At 35.9% G+C, this 24,939-nt stretch overlaps 2 protein-coding genes across 2 annotated transcripts in view; one reads left to right on the top strand and one right to left on the bottom strand.

The window, feature by feature from the left end:
- The first annotated feature begins 291 nt into the window (after positions 1-291).
- On the top strand, positions 292-10,756 carry LOC309392810 (T-cell differentiation antigen CD6-like). The gene is made up of 5 exons (XM_081954285.1): positions 292-314; positions 2,153-2,464; positions 3,989-4,018; positions 5,123-5,154; positions 7,668-10,756. The coding sequence occupies exons 2-4, from the start codon at positions 2,161-2,163 to the stop codon at positions 5,149-5,151; spliced, it is 363 nt and encodes a 120-aa protein (XP_081810411.1). The 5' UTR covers positions 292-314; positions 2,153-2,160; the 3' UTR covers positions 5,152-5,154; positions 7,668-10,756.
- Positions 5,731-24,939, bottom strand: part of HTRA1 (HtrA serine peptidase 1) — a 52,218-nt gene continuing 33,009 nt past the window's right edge. The window contains exons 4-9 of the mRNA XM_081954284.1: positions 15,252-15,446; positions 14,392-14,424; positions 13,841-13,955; positions 12,302-12,359; positions 11,153-11,248; positions 5,731-7,674 (exon numbers count right to left, since the gene is read on the bottom strand). Of these exons, the coding sequence (XP_081810410.1) occupies positions 7,506-7,674; positions 11,153-11,248; positions 12,302-12,359; positions 13,841-13,955; positions 14,392-14,424; positions 15,252-15,446 (666 nt within the window). The 3' untranslated portion in view covers positions 5,731-7,505. The remainder of the gene's footprint in view (positions 7,675-11,152; positions 11,249-12,301; positions 12,360-13,840; positions 13,956-14,391; positions 14,425-15,251; positions 15,447-24,939) is intronic.

Here is a 24,939-nt window from a genome sequence, read left to right as displayed (position 1 = left end):
AGATCAATATAATTATAGAAAACTAACACCCGGAATATAAACAAAATTCTACAAAGTTCAGCATTTGCATGACCTTTTACCATTGCAATTCACCAGCTGTTTTAGTTTTTAGTGCACATTGCACAACCTCAATCATATGATGTTAAATATTTGATTACCTGACAATACATGAAGATGTTGAACTTTATTGAGGTGAAGAGGGAAATAGTTTTATTTGTCCATATTTGTGTGCTATCTATAGACATAGATGTAAATAGGTTGCAGATTTAATAATCACATTTTATTATATCTTCCAGCTGGAACTGAAGGAGATGGTGAGTGTGTGTTTGGGGTCTTTTCTTTTCAACAAAACACAGTAGCTTTTAAAATATTTTGCATGAAATGAGTTTCTTTAAAACTTTCAGTAAACTATGAATGTACAAAGTTCAGCAAATGAAAATCCTCTGAATGTAATCAACATTTCAGTTCAGTTGATTCATTCAGATAAAGATTGGAAGTGAATAAAGATTGCTTGTGACCTCTTCCTGAAATTTTACTTTTTTCCTAATTATTGTGACTCTCTATTCTCTAAAGAATAGGGCACTATGGATTAATAACTTGACAAAACTTACTACTGTTTCTTAAAAGCAACTTAGAGAACTTACTCTTATTAAACTACATATCTCTCTCTAGAATAGCATGCATGACATGCAAAAGATTGTTAAAGAGTTATTATTAAATATGAAATAGTTCCACATTAAAGGCCTAAAACTGCATCAAGTAGTACAAAATGTAAGACCTGTGGATCACATATGACTTGATGGAGTATCCAATGAACCACACAAATCCCACAATCCTTGAGACTTTCCAATCTTTTCTATGGAGTCTTTGGTGCTCACTGAGCTTTGATGAGCCCCAAGGACTCTACAATTCTGAGCTACAGTACATGTATTTTCTTCTATTCTTCTCTTCCTCACCCTTCCTGCTGATCTAATCCCTTTTGCTTTGCCTGCTACTCTTGTTGTTAGTTGTGAAGTCGTGTCAGACCCATTGCGACCCCATGGACAATGTTCCTCCGGGCCTTCCTGTCCTCTACTATCCTCAGGAGTCCATTTAAGCTCACATTTACTTCTTTTGCCATCAAATTTTCCCAGGCTCTTCTCCAATGAGTCCTTCCTTCTCATTAGATGGTCAAAGTATTTGAGTTTCATCTTCAGGATCTAAAGAGTAGTTAGGGTTGATCTCCTCTAGGACTGACCAGGTTGATCACTTTGTAGTCCAAGGGATTCGCCTGCTACTCTATTTCTGGCCAATTCCTCTCTTTTATTTGCATTGCCCAGCCCACTGGCCTCTCCTCATCCCTGGCTGCTTCTCTTCTAGTTTCTCCATGCAGCTCGTCAGTCTTCCACCAGGTTCTACCCAGTTTGCCTGTTCTCCTGAGATCTTTTCACATCGTCTCTATCCATACTTGACCTTTTCCAGACCTCCCATAATCCTGTAAACTTGTTGAAAAGGTTGCAACTTCTTTTCTATCTGCAACTTTAAAAAAATAATAAAAGTCGCAATGACACTGAAAGCTCTCTTTTAAAATTGAACATAGCTTTCCTGACTACAGGAAGTCCTTGACTTTCAACAGTTCATTTTGTGACCATTCAAAGTTACAACTGAAAAGTCACTGAAAAAAGTGACTTATGACCGTTTTTCACACTTACGATCATATGGCATCTCTTTGGCTATATGATCAAAATTCCGATGCTTGGCAACTGGTTCATAGTTATGACAGTTGCAGGGTCCCAAGGTCTTGTGATCCCCCTTTGCAACCGTCTGTCAAGCAAAGTCATGGAGAAGCCAGACTTATTTAACAATCGTGTTACTAATTTAACAATTACAGTGATTCATGTAACAACCAAGAAAGGCAAGAAAGGTCATAAAATGGAACAAAATTTACTTAACAACTGTTTCACTTAACAATTGAAATTTTGGGCTCAATTGTGGTTGTAAGTCGAGGACTACCTGAACTGACTAAAATGCAGTTCCCATCATTCCACTCTTTTTGATGGGGGACACAGATGAAAAACAAAGCTCAACTTATGCATTGTTCTTAATTTTGAAAATATGTCTATAATCAGCTGTGCTGACAGCAATCATTTTTGCTTTTCGTCCCCTGCTAAAGTGGTGTTTATGCAGCTGGTGGATGGTCCAAACCAATGTGCTGGTCGTGTTGAAGTCACTTTTTTTAGCAACTGGAGAAATGTGGTTTGCGGTGACGATTGGGACATAAGAGATGCTCAGGTTGTCTGCAACGAACTGCACTGTGGCACTGCTCTTGCTGCTGTGACGGACGGGTCTTTTGGTAAAGGGAACGGAGGCCCTTTGATGACTAAAGTAGATTGCTCTGGGTCGGAATACTTTTTAATGTCATGCCCACATGAGTATCGTCCTGCTACATGTGGAAAATACAACGATGCTGCTGTTATATGCTCTGGTAGGTATTTTCTTCTGCTTTATGAACATTGCCAGATATATTTTGCAGGTCATCCTTCTCCTTCATTTGTATTGTTTAGTCAAGTTATTTATTTATATGTTTATTACTATAAATTATTCAGTGCATAGCTCATCATCATGCATCATCGTGAAACTATTGAGCATGTCAGTTAGTAAGATTCAACATTTCATTTACTAAATGGTGTATGCAAAAAGGTTAAAAATAACTTCAGAAATAATCTGTCCTTTTGGCAACTTTTAAAATGCGATTTAATGTTAAGCAAAGCTTCATGAATTACTAGTAGCTCTCCTTTCTTTGGAGCATGTATTCAGCTGCAATTTAGTTTTTTTCACATCAACAATTCTCTTTGCTTAGAATTGATCATAGATTCATTGGCAATGAACTTTTGTTAATATCTCATCAGAGTTCTCTAGAGATGGATCAGAAAAAGGGTTTTGTTCAATGTAAACTTCTTTAATGTGTACCTATCTACACATTAAAGGTACTCATTATAGACATTCTCTGTAGCTTTTTGCTCCACGGGTATTATTTGAGTCAAAATACATGGAATCAATGGAATCACACTGACAGCATGATAGAAGTTGCTGTCCAGAGATCTTTCTCAAATTAATATCAATTAATATCAAGCACATTAAGCCCCAAGAGCAGCTATTTGTAATAATAGTTGAACAACCCTTCTATTTTTTTAGCTGCAATCTTAGAAAAGTCTCCATAGACTTTTATTTTTTTTTGAGATTCCATAACTGTCTTGAATAAGAGTAATCTTTCTAAGCAAGTTTGCTTTGCTGTTAAATCAGTTGGGGCTAGAATTTTGAGTCTTCTAAAAAACTAAGCAGGGTAGGTTTTGTTTTTTTACCTAAGCCATATGAGTCTTAACCAACTAAGCAATGACTAAATTTCATTAAAATTTTTGGAACAACAAATAGTTATGACTAAGCCCTGCATCATTGCTCTCAGCAAATCATGCCGGATTTTAGCTGGAATGGAGCTACTTTCTTGATTGTTTCCTTTGTTTGTTCCAAGAAACCCATACCCAAAAGTTTAGCTGAAGCCTTTTTCATATTAATAAAAGCTTTAAAATATTATAATAAAGAGTTGGCTTGATTTCTATCACAGGGATTTTCAGAGATAGTGTCTTGTTCCCTACAGGGAATACAGGACTAATCCTGTAAAAAAGATAATTCCCAAAAAAGAAAGCTGCAACAAGTCAAGTCATTTATTTATCTATCTCACCGTCATAAATTATGACAAGGATTTTCTAAAGCCTCAAGCAAAAGTGTTACACTAATCACTTGCTTTCTCAACTTTAAGTTAAATTAACTGAGGAGTGAATCAGAAAGTTTATGATGTGAAGTATTTCTTAACCACGGACCTATGGTCCTTTGTTAGAAGGACATCATGACCTTGCAGTTGTTTGAAAGATGATGGTGAAACTGACAATGATGGTGATGATTTAAACTTGTATATGTCCTTTTTGATCACTCAATTTATCTCCATTTACAGATTCTGGATTGAAACCAACTGGAATGCCAGGTAAGGTTGCAGTTAATTGTAATACTGTTGAAATTAATATACAATAATATTAAGTCTGATTACTGAATATTTTGAAAATGACCAAACTCAGGGGGGAAGTAACATTTCCACACAATTCAAATTACCAATAGGACATAAGCTCTTCTGCATTAGGTTCAGGTCACAAGGATAGTCTGGATGGTTTAATCTTTGTAACAAGAGAAAATGCTGCTTCCTTACCATAGACACATCTGTAGGATTTACAGTGTGTCTCAATGTTAGCTGCTTTCAGATGCATGGACTTCAAGTCCAAGAATTTCCCAGCGAGCCATAGTCCCTTCTCAGAAGGGCATCATCTATGGGTCTTGCAATTCTTTGAAAGATGATGATGATGATTTAAAATTGTATAGAATAGAATTCTTTATTGGCCAACTGTGATTGGACACACAAGGAATTTGTCTCTGGTGCATAAGCTCTCAAAGTACATACAAAGAAAGTAAATTAGTCATACATCATAAATCAAAATTATAATAGTTAAATCATAAGATACAAACAAGAAGTGATAAATCATGACACCAGTAGGAGGTGGTGGTAGGAAAGATGAGATGAGAAAGATGAGATGACAAGGATAATAGCAATGCAGCCTACTACATGGGTAAATATCATTAGGCCTATGCTGTGGGAATTAGGTGTTAAGCAGAGTGATGGCACAGAGGGAAAAACTATCTTTATGCCTAATTGTTTTGGCATGCAATGCCCTATAGCAGGTTCCTAAGGGGAGAAGTTGAAACTTATGTCCGGGATGTGAGAGGTTTATAGATATTTTCTAAGCCCTCTTTCAATTTTGTGCAGTATAGAGATCCTCAATTGAAAGCAGGCTGGTTACAATTGTTTTTTCAGCAGTCCTATCTGTTTAAGTCTGTCCCCGTCCTGTTTGGTTGCTGTGCCATATTAGACAGTTACTGAGGTACAAATGACAGACTCAATAATTCCTCTATAGAACTGCAGCAGCAGATCCTTGGGCAATCTGAGGTCTCTGAGGTGATGGAAGGAGAACATTCTTTGTTGTGCTTTTTTAATGATATGCATGTTCTTTCTAAACATTCAATCTATCTCCATTTACAGGTTTTGGATCCAGCCCAATTTTTGTTTAGCAGGTAAGTTTCCAATTAGTTGGTCTATTAATAATATATATTATTACGGCTGATTACCGAACATTTTGTAATGATCAAATTCAGGGAGGCAAGATTTACACACATTTACAATTACTTTTAGGGTTGGAGAATTCTTGAAGTCCACACATCTGAAAGCTGCCAAGGTTAAGACACATCGAGTTAGAGAATTCTCCCATTTTTTTCCACTCAGTTCTTCCACCTTCCCCTTGGCCAGTCTTCTCATTTTCATTGATTCAACATCAACTCCCTTTTAGATTTTGTTTTAGGAATTCTAAACTTTTACAATACATCCATATTCCAGATGTATTTGTCTTAAATATTTCCCAAGTGCATTTCTAAATTTTGCAGATGTTAAACAGCATTCCCCAGGTTATTGCATGTTCCTTGGGAAAAGATACAAATCCAGCTAAGGCTATATCAAGGTCCTGCTGGGCCTAAACATGTGGATTCCTGTTGGAATAACCCAGATCCTCAGAATTATAAAGATATTTCATGGATCTATTTTTTCAAAAAGTTCCAGGTAATAAGGCAAATAAGGAGTAACAATCCCTTAGATTATTTTATTTTTATTTATTAATTTTTATATTTACTGATAGGATTTACAGTATGGGTTTTGAATGTATTGTTATTTTTCAGATTTTCATTTTTATTAACAATATTTTTGTATGCCCCAACAATTGTGTAGTTCCTAAGCACACAGCCTACTGCATCTAAATGGAATATATGCTATAAACCCAGCTGGAAATGATAATAAAGAGAATACTTGAAGCAGGAAGTATCAAGATTTGAGAGAAAATTGTCAGGAAGTTCCTGCAAAAATGATTTTAGTTGGCAAGCCAAAATAATTTACTTATTTAGTCATTTTGCACTGACTGATCAAATATTCCACTGCAGAATTCTTTCCAACCAGTTAATCATCTTCAGCTACAAACTAGTCATTGCTGGTTTTCTCAGAAATTTTTCATATATTTGCACATCATAGTACATAATGATCCTTGGGATGTAATTGCCTTTCCATAAAATTGTAGATTAGTGGTTTGATGAATTGTCAATGTAAACTGTGCGTTTCTCCAATTTCAGTACACTGACTTTGGAAGATTATGTTGTTATGCATTGACTGAGGAAGCACATGAATAGCTCTCAGATCTGGAATGAACCATCAGCTAACTTCACATTGATCTATTAAGGTTAGGCTGCTGATGAAGCAAATCAGTGGCCTTTGATACTATGTAAGTCAACTCAATTAGAGAACATCCTGTACAATGACAGAAAAAAGGCATAGACCATGAGCCTATTATATTTCTTACATTCACAATAGCACATCCTGGATGGAACTACCAAGGGACAGTAATGTGGTCCTTTATATGAAAGTTATGAATAAAAGCATTGGCTTAATAGAGTAAGCAAGAATGTCTGTGCATGTGCATAGTATAGTGTGCACAGTATATAATATACATCCTATATAGTAAAATAAATGGTATTTAAGCTTCAAACTAGCCTCTATCTGAAAAAAATAGAACATTTTTTTCCAGGAATAACACATTATATGAGTGAAAGTGCTTTAATTAAATTACAGTAGGTTTTTTTTTAAAAAATATCAGCATAGGTTTAGGACTTGCATATGTACAAGTCATTTATTTCCAATATTTTCATATTGTTAACAGTTGTATCTTCAGGAAATATCAAGCTACTAAAAAATGGAATACTGCAATGTATGTTACACAGGTAGTTTATCTTGGAGATTAGAATGGATGATCACTAAAGTGGTAGAAACAGATGGGAGTATCCAATAAAAAGACATAAAAAATAACATATGGAGCTCAGATTGAACTGTGTGGTCCTTGGTGATCTCTAGCTTGGGTGCTTGTTTGTTGCTGTTTCTTACATAACTAGATAACTTTATCAGTGCTAGTGACTATGGAGTGTGTTCTTTGTTATAGAATAGTTTGTGTGGGTAGAAATGAAGTTTTCTCCTTGGTAGATCCTTGATTAGGATATTACTTTCTGCTTGATTGTTTTTCTGGTGTTAATCCCTGCTTATCTGGGTGTAGGCTGCTGGAGAAGATGTCTCTTTTAGCTTTTTTTATTGTCTATTTTGAATTGTAGCTCAGAGAGCACCAAGGACTCCACAAAGAATACAAAGCACACAGTAAGAATAGCTAAAGTATTAGCTTCAACACTTAACCTATTGAAAAATTATTTTATTCAGCAATACAATACCACTAAACATAGTTGGATAGTTGGTCAAAATCTACTGTTTTCTGTACCAGCACAGAGATAATATAATCAGTCCAGTGCCTGCTTGTAGCATGAAATCCAGCTCATGTCTCTATTTAATGGTCAATTTCATCAGGAATAACTGTTAGAATAATGTCCTCATTCCCTCTGCGTACTACCATATTGAGTGTACTCTCCTTTTTGATAATGTCACTGACATCATTGGCAGAAATTATTGGATGTCCATTAATGCTTATAATCACATCATTTTCTTTCAGGCCTCCTCTGAAATAAACGAGAAAAAATATTAGTCTAATAAAAGATTCACACCTGCTTTCTATATCAAGATACTTCAAGATATGGGAATCATAATTCAATCCAAGAAACTACTATTTGGCCAATATAGTATATGTATGCTTACTTTGGGAAAAGAAAGGAAGTTTCCAGTGACATTAGACAAAACAAGTGTGAACACGCATCCCTTAATAAAGAATCCATGATTACGTACCTCTCATTATAAAGTTTTGCCCAGAGTAAAGAAAGTTGATATAATAATAATAATTAATAATAATTAATTTGTATGTACTACATGGAACATATATAGGATGTTATTTCCCCCCACCCCCTTTTACCTTCTACAGCATCTTTATTGCCTTGTTGGTTCAACTCTCTCACTACATAAGCATAAAACAGTATGAGAGTCTTTGTAGTATATATTTAGATTCCTGTAACAGATTCCAGAGAGAGCCAACTGGTACAAAATGCAGCTATTGCCTAATGCCCAATCGTATGAGCTTATCATTTTATACATGAGATAGATTAAAAATTAAATTTGAAACCTGGCCTATTTGTAAAGATCCACTTTCTGAGGCACACTGGAAAGATCTTTTAACAATTCCAAATTGTGAAATGGGTTTCCTTCAGAATTAATATTGATTTCATCTCTATATGTTTCTAATGGCAGTTTTAAAAATAGTCAGGTTCATTTTTAATCTCTGCTATAATTTCCGTCTTGAGGTTTTGTTGAAAGACAGCATAAAAGCAACATAAATATTTAATAAGAAAATAAGCAGATTTTGGGACATTGATTTAAAATTGAAATAACAATTGTTCTACACTTGTCTAATTGTTATTTAATTTATCTAATATATAATTGTTAATTTAGAGAGGGGGTTAGTACTTCAATGATCATTTTAAAGAAGTAAAATAGATCCAATTTCCTTTTTTTAGAATCTTTTAAACATTTCTATGAAATAAACCTTACATGATGTCTAACGGCTGCAACCTTCATTGCCTTCTTTTACAAACTTTTCTTCTGATTGAGAAATTAAAGTTAGACCTCTAGAGCAAGAGTAAATCTATCCATCAAGCTTGACCACGTTCATGTTGGTGGCACTGAAGCTAATGAGAAGAGTTCAGCATTCTTTCCCCCACCTCATCTTGTCCTGTCTTGTAGACAAACTCCAGCTATGCCTTACGGAAAGACAAACCCACTTAACAAGCGGAGACATGAATCAACCCCCGAGCACAGATATTTTATGTAGCCACAAAGTTTTCATAAGGTTTGCTCATGCAAAGAGAAATACCTTACACAAGCAGTTCTTTCAAAAGAAGCATTTTAAGGAATTATTAATTTCTTGACAGGCTACCATTTACAGTGCTCGGGAAGATCATTAGTATGAAATGAAGAAAATGAAGAAACTTCATCCTTGCTGTAGGTATGACAGCTCCAGAAAAAAATAGTTTAATAAGGAGTACACATTCATTAAACATTAATGTTAAGTAGGGTAAATTGTGATAATACTTTCAAGCTATGTCTGAAGCGGCGAAGACTATAAAGAAGAAGAAATGAACAGTTCTCTTTGAAGAATTAAGCCTTTGAAGAAATAAGTACAGAGATTACCTGAATAGTAATATGCCTTATGTGTCAAAAGAATGTTCATAGGATTGCCATTGCATACACTCTTCACTTCTAACTTACTCAATTGCAAATTAGTTGTAACTCTAGTGCTACCCAGAATCATTCTGGAGTCAGGCAGCACCAAAAATGAATTAAAGTAATAAAATTCAGAACTTCGGGTTCTGGTCATTCTTGCCTTATATTTCACACAGAACCATCTAACGAAAGGGAACGATAGCCCTTTTATGACATTATGATGTCATAATGGCTCAGGAATTCTGAGACTTGAAGTCCACAGTGGCCATTGTTCCCCACCTTGATCTAACTCTTCCCATTAAGAAGCCTTAAATAGTATTATTTCTAGTGGATGGAGTTATGTGATGCATCTTCAACAATATCCTGATAAATCTGAACATCAATGCAGACTATTAGCGAATAGATACAAGGTAGAGCCAAGAACTAAGAACACAGTGAGCCAGATCTTATACAAATCACTCATTTGTTTTGCCTTCTTTCCTTCCCTACCTCATCTGTAATATGAAGATAATATTATTTGAAAGGTAACACATGTATAACACTTTAAACACTGGATAGTGCTACACAAAAATGACTATATAATTGCATTTCATCAACATTAACTTTTCTGCATTGTATTCTAAGCTCACTGGACATGGCACAGACACTATATGGGTAAGCATATATAACAAGTGACCTGACATCAAGCTATAACAATGCCAGTAGAAGCCTTGTTCAATGCAAATGATGGGCTTCAGCTACTTTTGAGTCCTACTACTGAAATCTTTTTGCAATCATAAGAGCAGCTAGAATTGGCAGCAGTTTTTAAATCATAGAATTGAGGATCTAGCAGGTTTTCTCAAATATCTCACAGACGATTCTGTTAATATTAATTCCTTATTTATTTATTTATTTTATCAAGGTGCTTATAAAAGTTATACAGGTGAAACTCGAAAAATTAGAATATCGTGCAAAAGTTCATTTATTTCAGTAATGCAACTTAAAAGGTGAAACTAATATATGAGATAGACTCATTACATGCAAAGCAAGATAGTTCAAGCTGTGATTTGTCATAATTGTGATGATTATGGCTTACAGCTCATGAAAACCCCAAATCCACAATCTCAGAAAATTAGAATATTACATGCAATCAATAAAACAAGGATAGTACATAGAACAATATCAGACCTCTGAAAAGTATAAGCATGCATATGTACTCAGTACACACTTTTCAATGGCCTTTTCCTGACAAGCTGTCTCCAGGCTGCGGTCATCCCTGCTGCTTGTGCACCTTTTTCTTTCACACTTTTCCGTTCCACATAACTTTCTATTAATGTGCTTTGATACAGCACTTTGGGAACATCCAACTTCTTTTGCAATTACCTTTTGAGGCTTTCCCTCCTTATGGAGGGTGTCAATGATGGTTTTCTGCACAACTGTCAGGTCAGCAGTCTTTCCCATGATTGTAATTCCTACTGAATCAGACTGAGAGACCATTTAAAGGCTCAGGAACCCTTTGCAGATGTTATGGCTTAATTACCTGATTAGAGTGGGACACTTTGAGCCTAGAATATTGCACCTTTTCACAATATTCTAATTTTCTGAGATTGTGGATTTGGGGTTTTCATGAGCTGTAAGCCATAATCATCACAATTATGACAAATCACGGCTTGAATTATCTTGCTTTGAATGTAATGAGTCTATCTCATGTATTAGTTTCACTTTTTAAGTTGCATACTGAAATAAATGAACTTTTGCACGATATTCTAATTTTTTGAGTTTCATCTGTAAGTTATAAATGAAAGATAAGCACCTTGATAAGCACAAAACAATAATTCTTCAACTTACATCTCAGCTGGTGTGTCTGGAATTACTTCAACAATATAGGCTCCAGAATTAACATCAGGGAAATCTTCATAGCGTTCCCTAAGTTCTTTAGCTTTACTGGAGAAGACAAAAGACATGAGTTGATTATTTAGTGGGGACATAATGATACTATCAAAAGATTTATAAAAGGAACAGTTATGTTTATATGCATCAGAAACAATTAAGTCATTTAGCTTCTGAAACATTAACAAATCTATTAAGGAATAAACAAAACAAGAGACAAAATTCTTTCACTTGTTTATTGGAATAAACATTGCTGTCCATGAAATAAAAATATGTTTTGCTCACAATATGGAACAATATTTTGCCTAGAAGTTCATTACTGGCTCACACTAAGCAATTTTGTTTCATTTTTGCAGTCGAATGAAAAAGAAATCAGAAATACATCAATCGGGGTTTTTGTCAAATATATCCCCCAGAACTCCTAGAACGGAATGGGACAACTTGCCCCGGCCAACTCACCATAGGACAACTTGCTGCAGGTCAATTCAAGATTCAAAAATTAAATTAATTTCAATGGAACTGTGGCCAACAATAATAAAAGAAAATCAATCCAGAAATACAAGAGTTACAATACTTTTGACAAAAACGTGATCACCAATAATACAAATAACTGAATGAAATGATCGATACAGTGCTGAATTCTCCTGCAGTGAGTTGGCCATGATAAGTTGACTGTGGCGAATTGTCCTAGATTCCTCCCAGAGACTGGTTCATCAGGTCAGGGATGGGATCCTGCCGCCTATTAGGACAATCACTTTGCCAGCAGGATCCCAAACTTGTCTCCCCCCCAATCCAACATATAAGCACTCAAACCCAACTATCTCTCAAATATTCATAACTACCACTATCCTCAGTGGCCCTGGCCTTGAGGTTGGTAAAGGACCTGAAACATGCCTTAGATTTCACATAAGGCCAGGCAAGGTTTTGGTGATGTATGTCACATATTCTGCCTTGTGCAGTAGATAGATCTGCATGAATCAGATATACTTGCTTTGTGGATGGATTATGGATAAAAATGATGCTGTTACAAATGGGCCTGACATTAAGCATCAGGATTCTGAGTTCAGGAGTGCCTGCAATCAAGACAGTTGTAGTTTTAAAACCTACCCCTGACTGAGAGACATCATTCGAATGCCAATGTATTTTTTCTTAGTTACAGCTTTTCCTGTTTCAAAAAGACAAAAAAAAGTATTATTCCCCCTCATCTAAAGCAACAAAACAAAAAAATCTAACATACTACAGATTGTGATTTGACAATCATCTGACAGACTTAACAGAATAACAGATTAAACAAAGTTGGAAGGGACCTTGGAGGTCTTCTAGTCCAACCCTCTGCTCAAATAGGAAATCCTACACCACTTTAGACAAATGGTTGTCCAATCTCTTCTTTAAAACCTGCAGTGTTGAAGCATCCACAACTTCTGGAGGCAAGTCGTTCCACTGATTAATTGTTCTAACTGTCAGGAAATTGACCCTAACACCTTACAGGTAGTTACAACCATGTGTTTAGCGACCAGTTGAAGTTACAACTACACTGAAAAAAGTGACTTACGACTGGTCCTCATACGTATGACTACTGCACCGTCCCCAACATGGTCATGTGATCAAACGTTGGTTGCTTGGCAACCAGCATCTATTTATGATGGCTGCAGCATCCTGACATCATGTCTATCTTCCCAGTTGGCTTCTGACAAAGTCAATAGGGGAAGCTGGATTCATTAGAATGTGTGATTCACTCAACAATTTGCAGTGAGTTACTTAACCGTGGCAAGAAAAAGATCATAAAACTGAGTGTGGTTTACTTAATATACCTTGCTTAGCAACAGAAATTCTGGTCCCAATTGTGTTTGTAAGTCAAGGACTATCTGTATATACACATTATACAATAACATATAGTGCTTTCTTGTCCTTATTTTTGCAGTAATCATTACATGCATTTTTCCTCATACTCAGTCTCTTTCATTTTATCATTGCACAATGTATAATTTTTCAAATGTAATTGGCGTAGTCTGTAATATAATTCCTTTCACTCTATTCAAAGCAGATTTCACATCCTCTTTTCTTATATCCAATTTCTATTCATTCCATTTCTTTTCCTATAGGCATTTTATTATCATTATATTATTACTGCACTTCAGGTGCCCCTAGTTGATGGGAAGCAGGCAACAATATGCTGATTTTCAAGGCCATCTTCAGATTAAATATACCTAGTTTGCATAGAGTAGTACTGTATAATCATGCTTGGTATATAAATACTATTAAGCAAACAAATCTGAACTTCATTGGTGTTTGTAACATATTACAAAAGACTGATCATTCTTGCATGTGGTCAGGATGTGACTAAAGCTGGTAATTTATTTTACCAAAAAGCATTATGTGACAGCTTCTATTGACCAAAGCAATAATGAAACGCACCTTTGATATTAATGGGTGCATCTAATAAAAAGGTAAGATATAATATCTTAATGCTATTTCACATAAATAGTACAATAAAAAACCAGGACACTAATAAGGAACAGATGATATGATTTCTTCAATGATGTACTGGCTTATTAATTGGGCAGAATTTAGAAACTTACCTTTCAAAATTCAAGCCCGAGGACTTCTACCTTTGTCTCCCTACTATTGCATAGTATAGTACAATACCTTTGGATTGTCGGTCATATGAGTCAGTAAGGAATTTTTTAATTTTGTCTGATGGTATTGCAAAGGAGATTCCAGCAGTGACCTTCAGAGTATTAATACCAATCACTTCCCCATCCTGTAATAATGTGAATAGTTAAGTAAGCATAAATCTTCAAACAAAGGCTCCAATTCCTATTCTGTAAATTTCATTAGCACTCTTATCTGTAATTTATTCGTCATATAGCATCAATAGTTTTAAACTGATTTTCAGCGAGACACTGAATATTGCCTTCAAAATAAAATCTAGCTTTATTTCCAATTTGGGTGCAACTGGATGACAGTATCCTTAAACTTTTTCATGCCAACTTGTTGCAGTCACAAAATGGACTATATAATCAATGCACATTCAAATATGTACATAGTACAAAATCTGAATTCTGAATTTCAAAGGCAACACATAGAATCAAGAATGAATGATTAAATAAAATCTATTATTTGTGGGGGACATGGAAAAAAGTATTATTATTTATAAAGTCCCAAACCTCAAAGTTTTAAATAAAAAAAAAACTTACCAAGTTCACCAAAGGTCCTCCAGAATTCCCATACTGTAAAATTTAGGAAGAAAATGCCTTTTAATCTTGCATTTACACTGATTTAGAAATATATTTTATGTTTTGAAATATATTTGCTTCCTAATGCATTCTAGAAATGATCTTCACATTTACTTATTCACAGAATTTCTTAAAGGGAAGTAAATAGTCAAACTTAAATGGAATAAATATAATAGAAGGTCCTTCCAGACAAATTGACTTGTCTACTTCTGTTTGAAAATGTTTAATTCATGATCAATTTAGTTATTATGTGGTAAAAAAACATGAAATTGGGAGTTGGTAAACCCACAGTCATTATAAATAAGAAGACTACACAGTATAATTCTGGAGTTAATTAATGCAGAATAATTGCAAAAGTCCTTATGCCAAATAACTAATCCAAAAGATGAAGACGAACTGAGTTTTAACAGATCTTTCCAGCACTGCCAATAATCAGTGCATTGCTCTATGATAAATCAGGCTAAACTATACATGCATAGTCATAAAAGGATTAACACCCCACAAGTACCAGTAATCAAAACCTTAAATAAAAGGAAAATAAAATAAAAGTGATAGATTTGAAAGGTATGTCAGGACACCAAAGACCCAACAAAACAGTGTGATAAGCCAAATGGAGTTCTTCTTGTTCGTCAAATCTTGAGAAGCTATGCAGGTCAGAAGTGGTTATTATTGGATGAGAAGTCACAAAAAATAGAGTGCCATAGGATAGAATGGAAAGCAAAGACAAAGAAAATCATGACATCCCCAGAAAAGTCAACGGTATTATATGCTTTTAATATAGAAGTATACATTAATGTAAGATATTTATAAAAGTGTCCTACATTGATAATGGCATCTGTTTGGATGTAGTCCATATCAGAGTTTCTAAGTCCCAGCTCTTTGCCTCCTCGCTGGGTAGTACTAACAATCCCAGTAGTGACTGTATTTTGGAGAGAAAATGGACTTCCAATTGCAACCACAAATTCACCAGGCCGTAACTCTGCTGAACGTCCAAGGAGGAGGACTGGAAGCTTCCTCTGCAAGTAGACATGGGGAAAAAATTGGCATGAAGCAATAAGATCACAGACATAGAAGCAGAGCTTGGTTTACACTTGGTTTAGAGCTAGTGGTAAGTGAACCTAAACCCACAGTAAGAAAAAAAGCAAATAATTTCAAACTCATGGATGTAAAACAGATGGATGGGAGTGGAGATTGACAAATACAATATAAAATTCTTTTAAGTCTTATTTTTCTGTTGCAGCTTTGAACCAAAAACCATTACAGATAGAGATACACACACAAATGCGTAACTGAGGCAAAATTATGAGCACAAAACTGAGAATTGTGAATGGGGAATATACATAAAGAATGTAAAAATAACTCTTGAATATTGTTCTGCCGCTATGCACTGTATATGAGACTAGAGCTGTGGATTGATCAAAAAGTTGCATTTAGGCATTATGATTCTACAAATGATAGCTTGATAGTATCTTTTGCAAACTACAAACAAAATCTACAAACTAAAACTGAACATCAGTGCCCTTCTTAGAGAGTAAATCAGCATTTTTATCTTACACCATGATTCTGCCCAATACATGCGCTAAGGAAAAAAGAAGAAAATGATAATAACTAATTTATTTGGGAAATTAAGCAAAGAAAACAAATACATAAACATTCATAGGCTGACCACAATAACAAAATCCAATTGCTGTCCATTTGTTCCATAATGTTCTCAAAGTGGAATTTGTCCATCCTTAGATAATTTGAGCAAATGATACATAGTATGTATCATTTGTACAGCAGGAAAATTTTGCTAATTTGCCAAAATTAATGTCAGACCAAATCCTGATGAAAGTAGTACATTTCCTGATACAGACTTATATTTACACATCCTTGAATTATTTCTAGGAAGAAAAAGAAGATTTGTAATAAACAGTTGATGAGTAATATAATCATTTACAGTTGTGCTGAGTCTTCAAGTCCAGTCCAGCATTGGTGAAATGTTAGTTTGGAGCCAAGAACTGTTCACATGGGTGATTCAACATGCTTTCTGGAAAGCTTTCTCTTTTGTGGTATTAAAGCAAAATCAGCTGCAAAAAAATTCGTCCATCAGCAGAGGTTTTAAAATATAGTTTTAGAAAGCAAAATATGTAGGATACTGAAAGTTTCCAACAAATATATTTTAAAAAATTTACCTTCGAATAATTGTGTATGAGATGTTCATTTCCAATGTATCCTTTATCCTCTATCAGCATGGCAAATACTTCTCGTAAACTAAAAAGCCTTCTCTATATTTTATTAAAATACATCTTATTCAGCTCATAAAGTAAATCAAACCATGGCAAAAACCTAAGGAAGTCTGCCTGCTTTTACATAGGAATTTTAAAGAAATAGAACTGATTAACCATATGAACATTTGCCAACATGCTTACTTGCACTACAATTCTTTCTTCGACACTATCTGAAGATTAAATGTGATTTAAGCATTATCTCCATATAAAAGTGTTCCCAAGCAGTTTCAACAAAAAAAAAATGTTAGGCATAAGAAACGAAGAGCTGTTAACACATGTGCAACTGTCCAAAATTGTTAGCATTAACAACTATCACCCTGACACTGAGAAAAATAGGAAGTAGAATCCATATTTATAAAGCTGATCAGTGCTTAACAGAAATAATCCGTTATGTTGCACTCAGTTTATCACTCATTTTGCTGCCTGAAATAAGAATGTCACCCCACCCTCATTCCTTGTACACTAGTTAACTACTAAACTATTATTATTAAATATTATTCAAGAGTGATTGTTATGTACCCAGAGCGTCCACCAGCAGGTGGCGCTCGATAGCTCGACCAGCAGCTCACCCCTGATTGGCCCAACCAAGCAATATCCAAGGCGGGACAATCCTAGTGTTCCTATTGGTTGCCGGTCTGACAGCTGTGGGTATAAATAGCTGTCAGCCCGGCATGTTCTTGTTCTGTTTTACTGGTGTTAATAAACAGTTAACCGTTGCAGTAGTCGTTCAGTTATTTACCTCAGAACTTAAAAGTGATCATTTAGGAATATCTTCTTTTCTGAAAGCCACAGGCTAACTTTGGGCCTAAATCTTCTCAAGTACGGTATCTTGTTGTTTCCTCTCAGTATCTGTCATACAAGACAACTACACTATTAGGCCCACTTATCGCCAAATTCTGAACTATGGGCCAGATATCCTGTTCATATCACTCTTTGCCAATGGAAGGCATAAATCATAAGTGTATATTTAAAGCCTTTGCTAGACTACAGATTAAAAGAATGAGTTCACACATCATACTCTATTAATGGGTTTAGCCTAATGTGTTCAGCAAGCCATAATTTATTAGAGTTTTTTAATGTAAAAAATATAAAAGCATACTTTTAATTCATGTATGAGTTAATAACATCAACAGATTCTGAATTATAATTTGTTTTTACAAAAATGAAATCAATCTAGCAAAACGTGCTATCTCCTCATTCTAATATGTCTCAGCTGCATTTTTATTTGCAGGGGCAAATTTTCAAGCATTTAAGTTTATTTGGCTAATTAAATGGAACCAAGACTCTGCCTTAATCAGTTAACAGATCCTTTCTCCAAATTTGTAACAGAAGTAAATCATTCCGAAATAAGTTTGTTGTTGTTGCTGTAAGAAAAGAAAACTTTCCTCTGTAGTCTGTATTTTTGAGAATTTGAGTTCAGATTTGTTTTTAATGTTTTCTCCCTTCATCTTCTTAATCAAGAAGCACCTACTTGAACTATATAGTTAAAATTTGAGTCTTATAAATCTACTGCCTGAAATGACATGCCTCTCAGCAATGTTCAATGGATAAAGAAAAGGTTAGACATGCCAAAGACAAATCTCCTCCTGTGCCATGCTGAGTCAAGATGTAGCCCTAGAGCAAAACATCATTTCTTTTTCTCAAACTCTTTTTTGGGATCATCTAATAACATTTCTACTATGGTATCCTTCTGGCAGGGCTGATACTGTACGCATTGGCAACTTATTGCTTTAAGTTTGGAAATACTAATTTACTTTTAACATAATTAATTCCAGTGAAAACATCACTTGCAGACTCATATAGAGAAAAGAACAAAGCAAACCTAGCTTGAATTTTGAAGCGAGCAACAATTTCCCAGTAGTGTACAAGTTCAAACAGGCTGAAGGAACATCAATTGAATTTTCCTCACAAGCAAAGGACTAAGAAATATATATTTGGAAGCCAGAATAATAGAGAAACTTTGTTCACCAGTCACTGGATTGAATATAATGTAGATGTCATTCCTATTTTCACTAATGAGAGCAGTGCTTTTGAGATCGTATCCCAAACTGATAGGCTCCCCACCAGGCATGAAATCCTCTTATCTTCGCTACCGGTTCGGAACCGGGAGCGCGCATGCACGCTTGCTTCGCTCGCGGAGCTTCTACACATGCACAAAACCTTCTGTGCATGCACAGAGCATCCATGATGACATCTGGGCAGGTGGGCGGAGCTCTCGCAGCTGCTACTACCGGTTTGCCTGAAACGGGGTGAACCGGCAGAATACTACCTCTGGTCCCCACGATTTTGAGGTTTGCTACTGAGGTACACTTTTACACAAGAAGATTTTGGGACGCCATAGCACTCCTGTCATTAATATTAATAGTGCTCCAGGATCCCACGATATTCCTAATGAGACAATACCATTTTGAAGAAAATTGAAATCTGAGCATTCCTGCAGTAAACTGAAAATAAAAATCTATAGAAAAGGAACAATATAATTTTTGCAAGGTTATTTTGATATTTAGAAAATAATATCAGAATAGATAGAAATATTCAAAGGCCACTCTGTGCAAAACTCTCCTTATGTATCAATAATACATCCCATCTCCACTGCAATCAAGATATCCACTGGCAGTGACTTGCATAAGAGGAAGCTGCAGTAACATTGGACAGCAATCTCTCTCTGGGCATGGGAGGCCAGCTTTTAGAAAGCCCTTTCTATATTAAGGCAGGAACACTGTGTTATTTCTTAATGCCAACAGAAGCAATACACTTCTAACTTTAAATTTTAGAAGCCTGCAATAAATGTTATTGATCAGATTCTAGGGAATCCTTAATTCTCTTCTATTAGAGATCCGAGTCTAAATGTACAAAAGAAAAAAAAATCCCACTTTAAAATCGAACAGTGAATAAGGCACCTAAGGAATGTATGATACGGATCACTTCTGGTTCCTGTAGGTGACCGACGTGTTGTCCGCTGCTCGTCTCCTTGGTGGGCTCCTTTTAGGAGCACAGGGGGCCCTGGAGGGGTCTTCTGCCGTAGGGCGGCTTGCTGGAATCCCCCAGACACGGCGGCAACCGGCGAGGGTGTTTCCAGCCTCGGCCCAGGAACCGGGGAGAGGAGGGGGGGCATGAAACAGCTGCCGGCTGTCTGCCCTTTCGCCGAATGGGCTCCGGGAGGAAAGAGTTAAGTGAAAAAAGAGCTGCTGAAGTGCCGGTGGGGAGAGATCCGCCCTAACCTCCTTGATCATCGTTAACAGATATGGAGCAGACTATTGTAAATTTTTGTTCAATCCATTTGAAACCGGAAGATTAGAGGGGGGTGTTTCTTTCTCTTTACCCGCCCCCTCAGACAAAGCGGCATTTGAACTATCTCTCTCTATATCGGAATGGAGAGAGAACAAAGGCTGGCTTGCCACTTGTACTAGCTATGTGAGAAAGATTACTATAGAACAGCGGCCCCCAACCTTTTGGGTGCCAGGGACCAGTATTGTGCAGACTGATTTTTCCATGGAGCGAGAGGAGCGGGGTTATGGTGTGTGGATGGGCTTCGCTCACTTGTGCAGACGGCTTCCAGTGCTGGTCCAAGGCCCAGGGGTTGGGGACCCTTGTTATAGAGCAGGGGTGTCAAACTCAATTTCATGGAGGGCTGCATCAGGATTGTGTTTGACCTCAGGGAGTGAATGAGTGGTGGCTAGGGGGGGTGGCCAGCTCAATGTCACTCATGATGTGGGCGCCTGTGGTGGCCCAAGCACTCTGCCAGAGAAAATGGGCTCCCAAGCTCCATTTTTAGCTACGATGGCCTCCTGCAACCCTCTGCCAGCAAAAACACAGTTCAGGAGGACTGCCCGTGGCCCTCGCATGCTCCGTTTTCAGCTGTGATGGCCTCTTGCAACCCTCTGCCAGTGAAAAGGAGCTCAAGAGGGCTCCCTGCGACCCTTCCAAGCTCAGTTTCCGCTGGCAGAGGCACCCCAGTCCAGTACTTCGCTGTTTCCAAGGCAGCCCCGTAGGCAAAATCTAAGCACCCCGGCAGGCCTATGGGCCTTGAGTTTGACACCTCCCTGCTATGGAGGGTCAAGATACAGCAAAGACTGGATCCAGTTTATCCTGACCATTGTACTTATTCTGCACATTCACTTAATGATCAGGAATAGAAAGAAATGTGAACTTTTACCCTCCCCATTTCTCCTTTGCCCATCAATTTGTCTGCTCAGTTCATGTAGTTCGCTTGGTTTCTCTTGCTCTGTGGTTACTGTTTGGGTGGCCAGAGGGAATACACTTTTTTTCTCCCTGTGTACACAGACGATGGAAATCAGTAAAGCAAACTTTACATGCTTGTTTATAAGTATGCTAATAAATGGCAGTTATGAAGATAAATTAAGTCACATTTCAGAAATTAATTTACTTTTTGATATTGGCGTTGTTTTTTAGACTTAGTTATTCCACAGCTTCAGAAGGCAATTTTTTTTCTTTATTTGTATATTGTGGCAGTAGTGATTAATTAGTTTTTAAACACATCAGAAGAATTAAGGCCTCCTTCAAAGCAAAAATCTGAGCAGGAAATGACTGAAGAGAGGGATTGCCAGTAAGTATGAAAGCATTTGATGAAAGCATTTGACCCTTACTGTCTATTAATAAGCCTGGCATAAGCTAATTCTCTCTATGTGGTTGAAAAACACATGGCAATCAGTGTGGGCATGAGAATTATGGAAGTGTAACAAGACATCTTGAAGAATGATGTATTGAGAAAGGCCGTGTTGCATAAGTTACCAGTATGCATGTTTCCATTCAGGTTCTGCAAACAAGCAAGTATTTTTTTTCCTTTCTGTAATTAGATCCTATTTATTAGTTGACACTGTACTGGATTTGAATTAATGATGCACAATGCACCATAAAAACTATGGTAGTATTTATGACTGTAGTTGGGTAATGAATTAGGTTAATTATTGCGTAGAGGCAGGACTTCCCTCGACAAATACTCTTCCTTTCTTTTTCATATATGTGATTGAAGCCTAAAAAGTGAAATTCACTATGGTTTATTGCCACTAGTCAACTTTTTAAAGCCAGTCAAAATAAACCACATCTACTTATATACGTTTCAGTAAATCGTATATATGCAACTGCATTAGAATTATGACATAATTCTAGTGCATAATCAAATTAAAAAAATAAAGTTAATGGTTCCAAATTCCTCATATTAAGAAGAGAGCACGTAAGCCAAACGCTTACTTAGGCTTCTTTTCATAATAAATCATTCAAAACCAGCTATTTTCTGTGCATTTAGTTGCCGACATTTTCTTTCATACAATATCTGTATTTATCTGTATATCTTTGGCTGCACATATAGCATTGGTATCAGGAATTACATTAACTTTGAACTGTGTGTGTGTGTGTGTGTGTGTGTGTACATATATATATATATATATATATATATATATGTATATATGTATATATGTATATATGTATATATGTATATATGTATATATGTATATATGTATATATGTATATATGTATATATGTATATATGTATATATGTATATATGTATATATGTATATATGTATGTATGTATATATGTATATATATATATATGTATATATATATATGTATATATATATATGTATATATATATATGTATATATATATATATATGTATATATATATATGTATATATATATGTATATATATATATGTATATGTATATATATATGTGTATATATATATATATATATGTATGTATGTATGTATATATATATATATGTGTATATATATATATGTGTATATATATATATATATATATATATATATATATATATATATATATATATATATATATATATATATATATATATATATATATATATATGTAAATACTGATATGGCATAGCTAAACATATATATAAAGTATTTCTTTTCAAATAAAATAATTTATATCCAAGATTAAAACACTTAATCTACCCAGGTTACATGAGCAGAAAAGTAAATTTAATTTCTTTGAAATTAAATTCAATGCCTGGTAACTTTACAAACAAGTTCATGTAGTTTTCTTGGCTGTAATACAGAAATAGTTTGGCACTACTTTGCTCTGGGATATTTTGCCTACAATGCTGAATGGATGTTGTCCATACAAATACTAACCAGTCTGGGCCTTGCTTAGTTTCTAAGTCCAGCTAGGTGCTGCCACCTGCTATCAACTTAATAAAAGTACAAGCTTATAAAACATTTTTTGTCATTGATACTAATTATCCCCTCCTCATCGATTCAACTAAACCAGGGGTGGGGAACTATGGCCCTTTTATGATCTGTGGACTTCAACTTCCAGTCATAAAGGTTTCCCATCTCTGAACTAAACCAAGTCAGGGAAATAACACCAACAGCAGAGCAATTTAAGGTACTGAAGATTTCTGGGAATTTCTAAGATGCAAATAGATAGCTCTTCTTATTCTTTCTTATTAAATCTGAGATAAACAGTTGACAAATCCTTGTCAGGTGTCTAAATCCAGCAATATTTCTGGATGACATATACAGAGGTTCTAAATTTTCCCTAGATAAGCTGTCAAGTTAATAATAAAAAAACAGTTGGGTAAACTGTGAGAATTTCTTAGCTTCATATTCAAATTATGCACATTTTTTTCTATTTTAGCAGATTTAGTGTGGGAGGTTTATTCAGTTCCATTTGTTTTGGCCTTTAATCAACCAGAGTGGATTCAGAGGATATGAGCTGCATTCATGATGGCTCTTTAGCCAGTTATTTTTTGCTGAAGAAACAGAAAAACTTCATTAAACTTTGAAATCTGACAGGGACATTCTGCTATCCTTGTGAACCAGAGGTTGGTTGCTGCCGATTCGGCCTGCATCAGGCAAACCGGTAATAGCAGCGGCGGGAGGCTCCGCCCAGCCGCTTCTGCACACGCACAAAAGCGTTGCACGCACATGCGCCCACGAGCGAACTAGTAGTAAAAATAATAAGAAACCCACCACTGATGTGAACAATGGTGCAATAAGCAGACACACCAATAAGCAAATACAAAAATAAAATCATATAATGTGTGAATGAGGATTTAGTATAAATCTTAGTGATCCAAAACAGCAGCTCTTCCTTTGGAAAAGCTTTACTATTTGCTCCAAAGCATGAAAATTGCATTAAAGTACAATTCCCATTTAACAAATTTTAGATTTGGTTAAAAGTAAAAATAATTTTGCTCAATATTTTGATTCTTGTGAGGATGATTCCCTTAAAATGAAGTAGGGTACGTAGGATTGAATAAAGAGGCATTTAGGATTCTTTGTAAAATAAGTGAACAGTGACAAATATTACAAAATAATGAATAGATAACAGGAAATATCAATTGATAGTTTCATATTCAACTGATGAGTTATTAATTTGACTAGAGGGATCACTGGACTCCCTTCCTTATGTTCCTTCTAAGAGTGATGCTTTGTAGAGAACACTGGCCGCTCCCTTCATTTTCTTGTATCACTGATTTCTAAAAATTATCCTGTCTCTCTTTTTTCAGTAAGCATTTATAAAGAGCTTTGGTCTTTCTCTACATATTCAAATCCAGTATTATGGACAGGAGCATCACAGAAATGTCAGAATGATGAAATGTGCATCATGATGTCATGATGCAACTAGAAAAATTCACATTGGTATAATTTGTCATTTGATTCTTTATCTTCCTCTGCTGATACCCATCGTACAGACTATCTCAATGCATACTATAGCACAACTTTATGGAAAGTTCAAAGAAATAGGTTTCTAATTTATGCTGATGACTTTTCCAAGGGAAAAACAAATAAATAATTAGAAGCTAGTTCATTCCATTGCAGCCCATAGCTCAGTTCTTTGTTAATTTTTTTCCTGTTTTTTTTGTAAAAGAACGTTGGTCCTTACCTGAACGTCTCATTTTGGTAGACGAGAGGGAGAGGTGACTCCTGGTATATTCTCACAGCCTGATTGGTCCAGAAGACGTGCGTGCAGCCAAAATGGCTGATGGAGGACTCTGCGTGCTGCAAACGGCTTTTTTCCTTCAGCCGCATCTTGAAAAGGCTTGCTGCGGCTCACTGCGACCAGGGGCGGCTTGCAAAGCTAAAATTAATCACCCACAGCCTGATCGTAGCCTCTGGCCAGCAGCCCTTCCTGCGTAGCTGCGAAAGGAGAGCCTGACACCCCCGCAGTTCCAGGGATCGGTCAGAGCTCCCAAAGACCACAGAAGGACAGTGGAGCCAATTTTGCTCTGCCCCCGGCTTGCTGCAAGA

The sequence above is a fragment of the Natrix helvetica genome, assembly GCF_964273705.1.
Source record: "Natrix helvetica genome assembly, chromosome: 5".
In the NCBI taxonomy this organism is placed as follows: Eukaryota; Metazoa; Chordata; class Lepidosauria; order Squamata; family Natricidae; genus Natrix; species Natrix helvetica.
This window is presented reverse-complemented; position numbering and strand designations above follow the sequence as displayed.

Bases quoted from the DNA above. Each gene is read 5' to 3' on its own strand.
- LOC309392810 (XM_081954285.1), top strand. From the start codon at position 2,161: ATGCAGCTGGTGGATGGTCCAAACCAATGTGCTGGTCGTGTTGAAGTC. The intron at 2,465-3,988 runs GTAGGTATTTTC...CTCCATTTACAG, and splicing joins TGCTGCTGTTATATGCTCTG to ATTCTGGATTGAAACCAACT. The intron at 4,019-5,122 runs GTAAGGTTGCAG...CTCCATTTACAG, and splicing joins GAAACCAACTGGAATGCCAG to GTTTTGGATCCAGCCCAATT.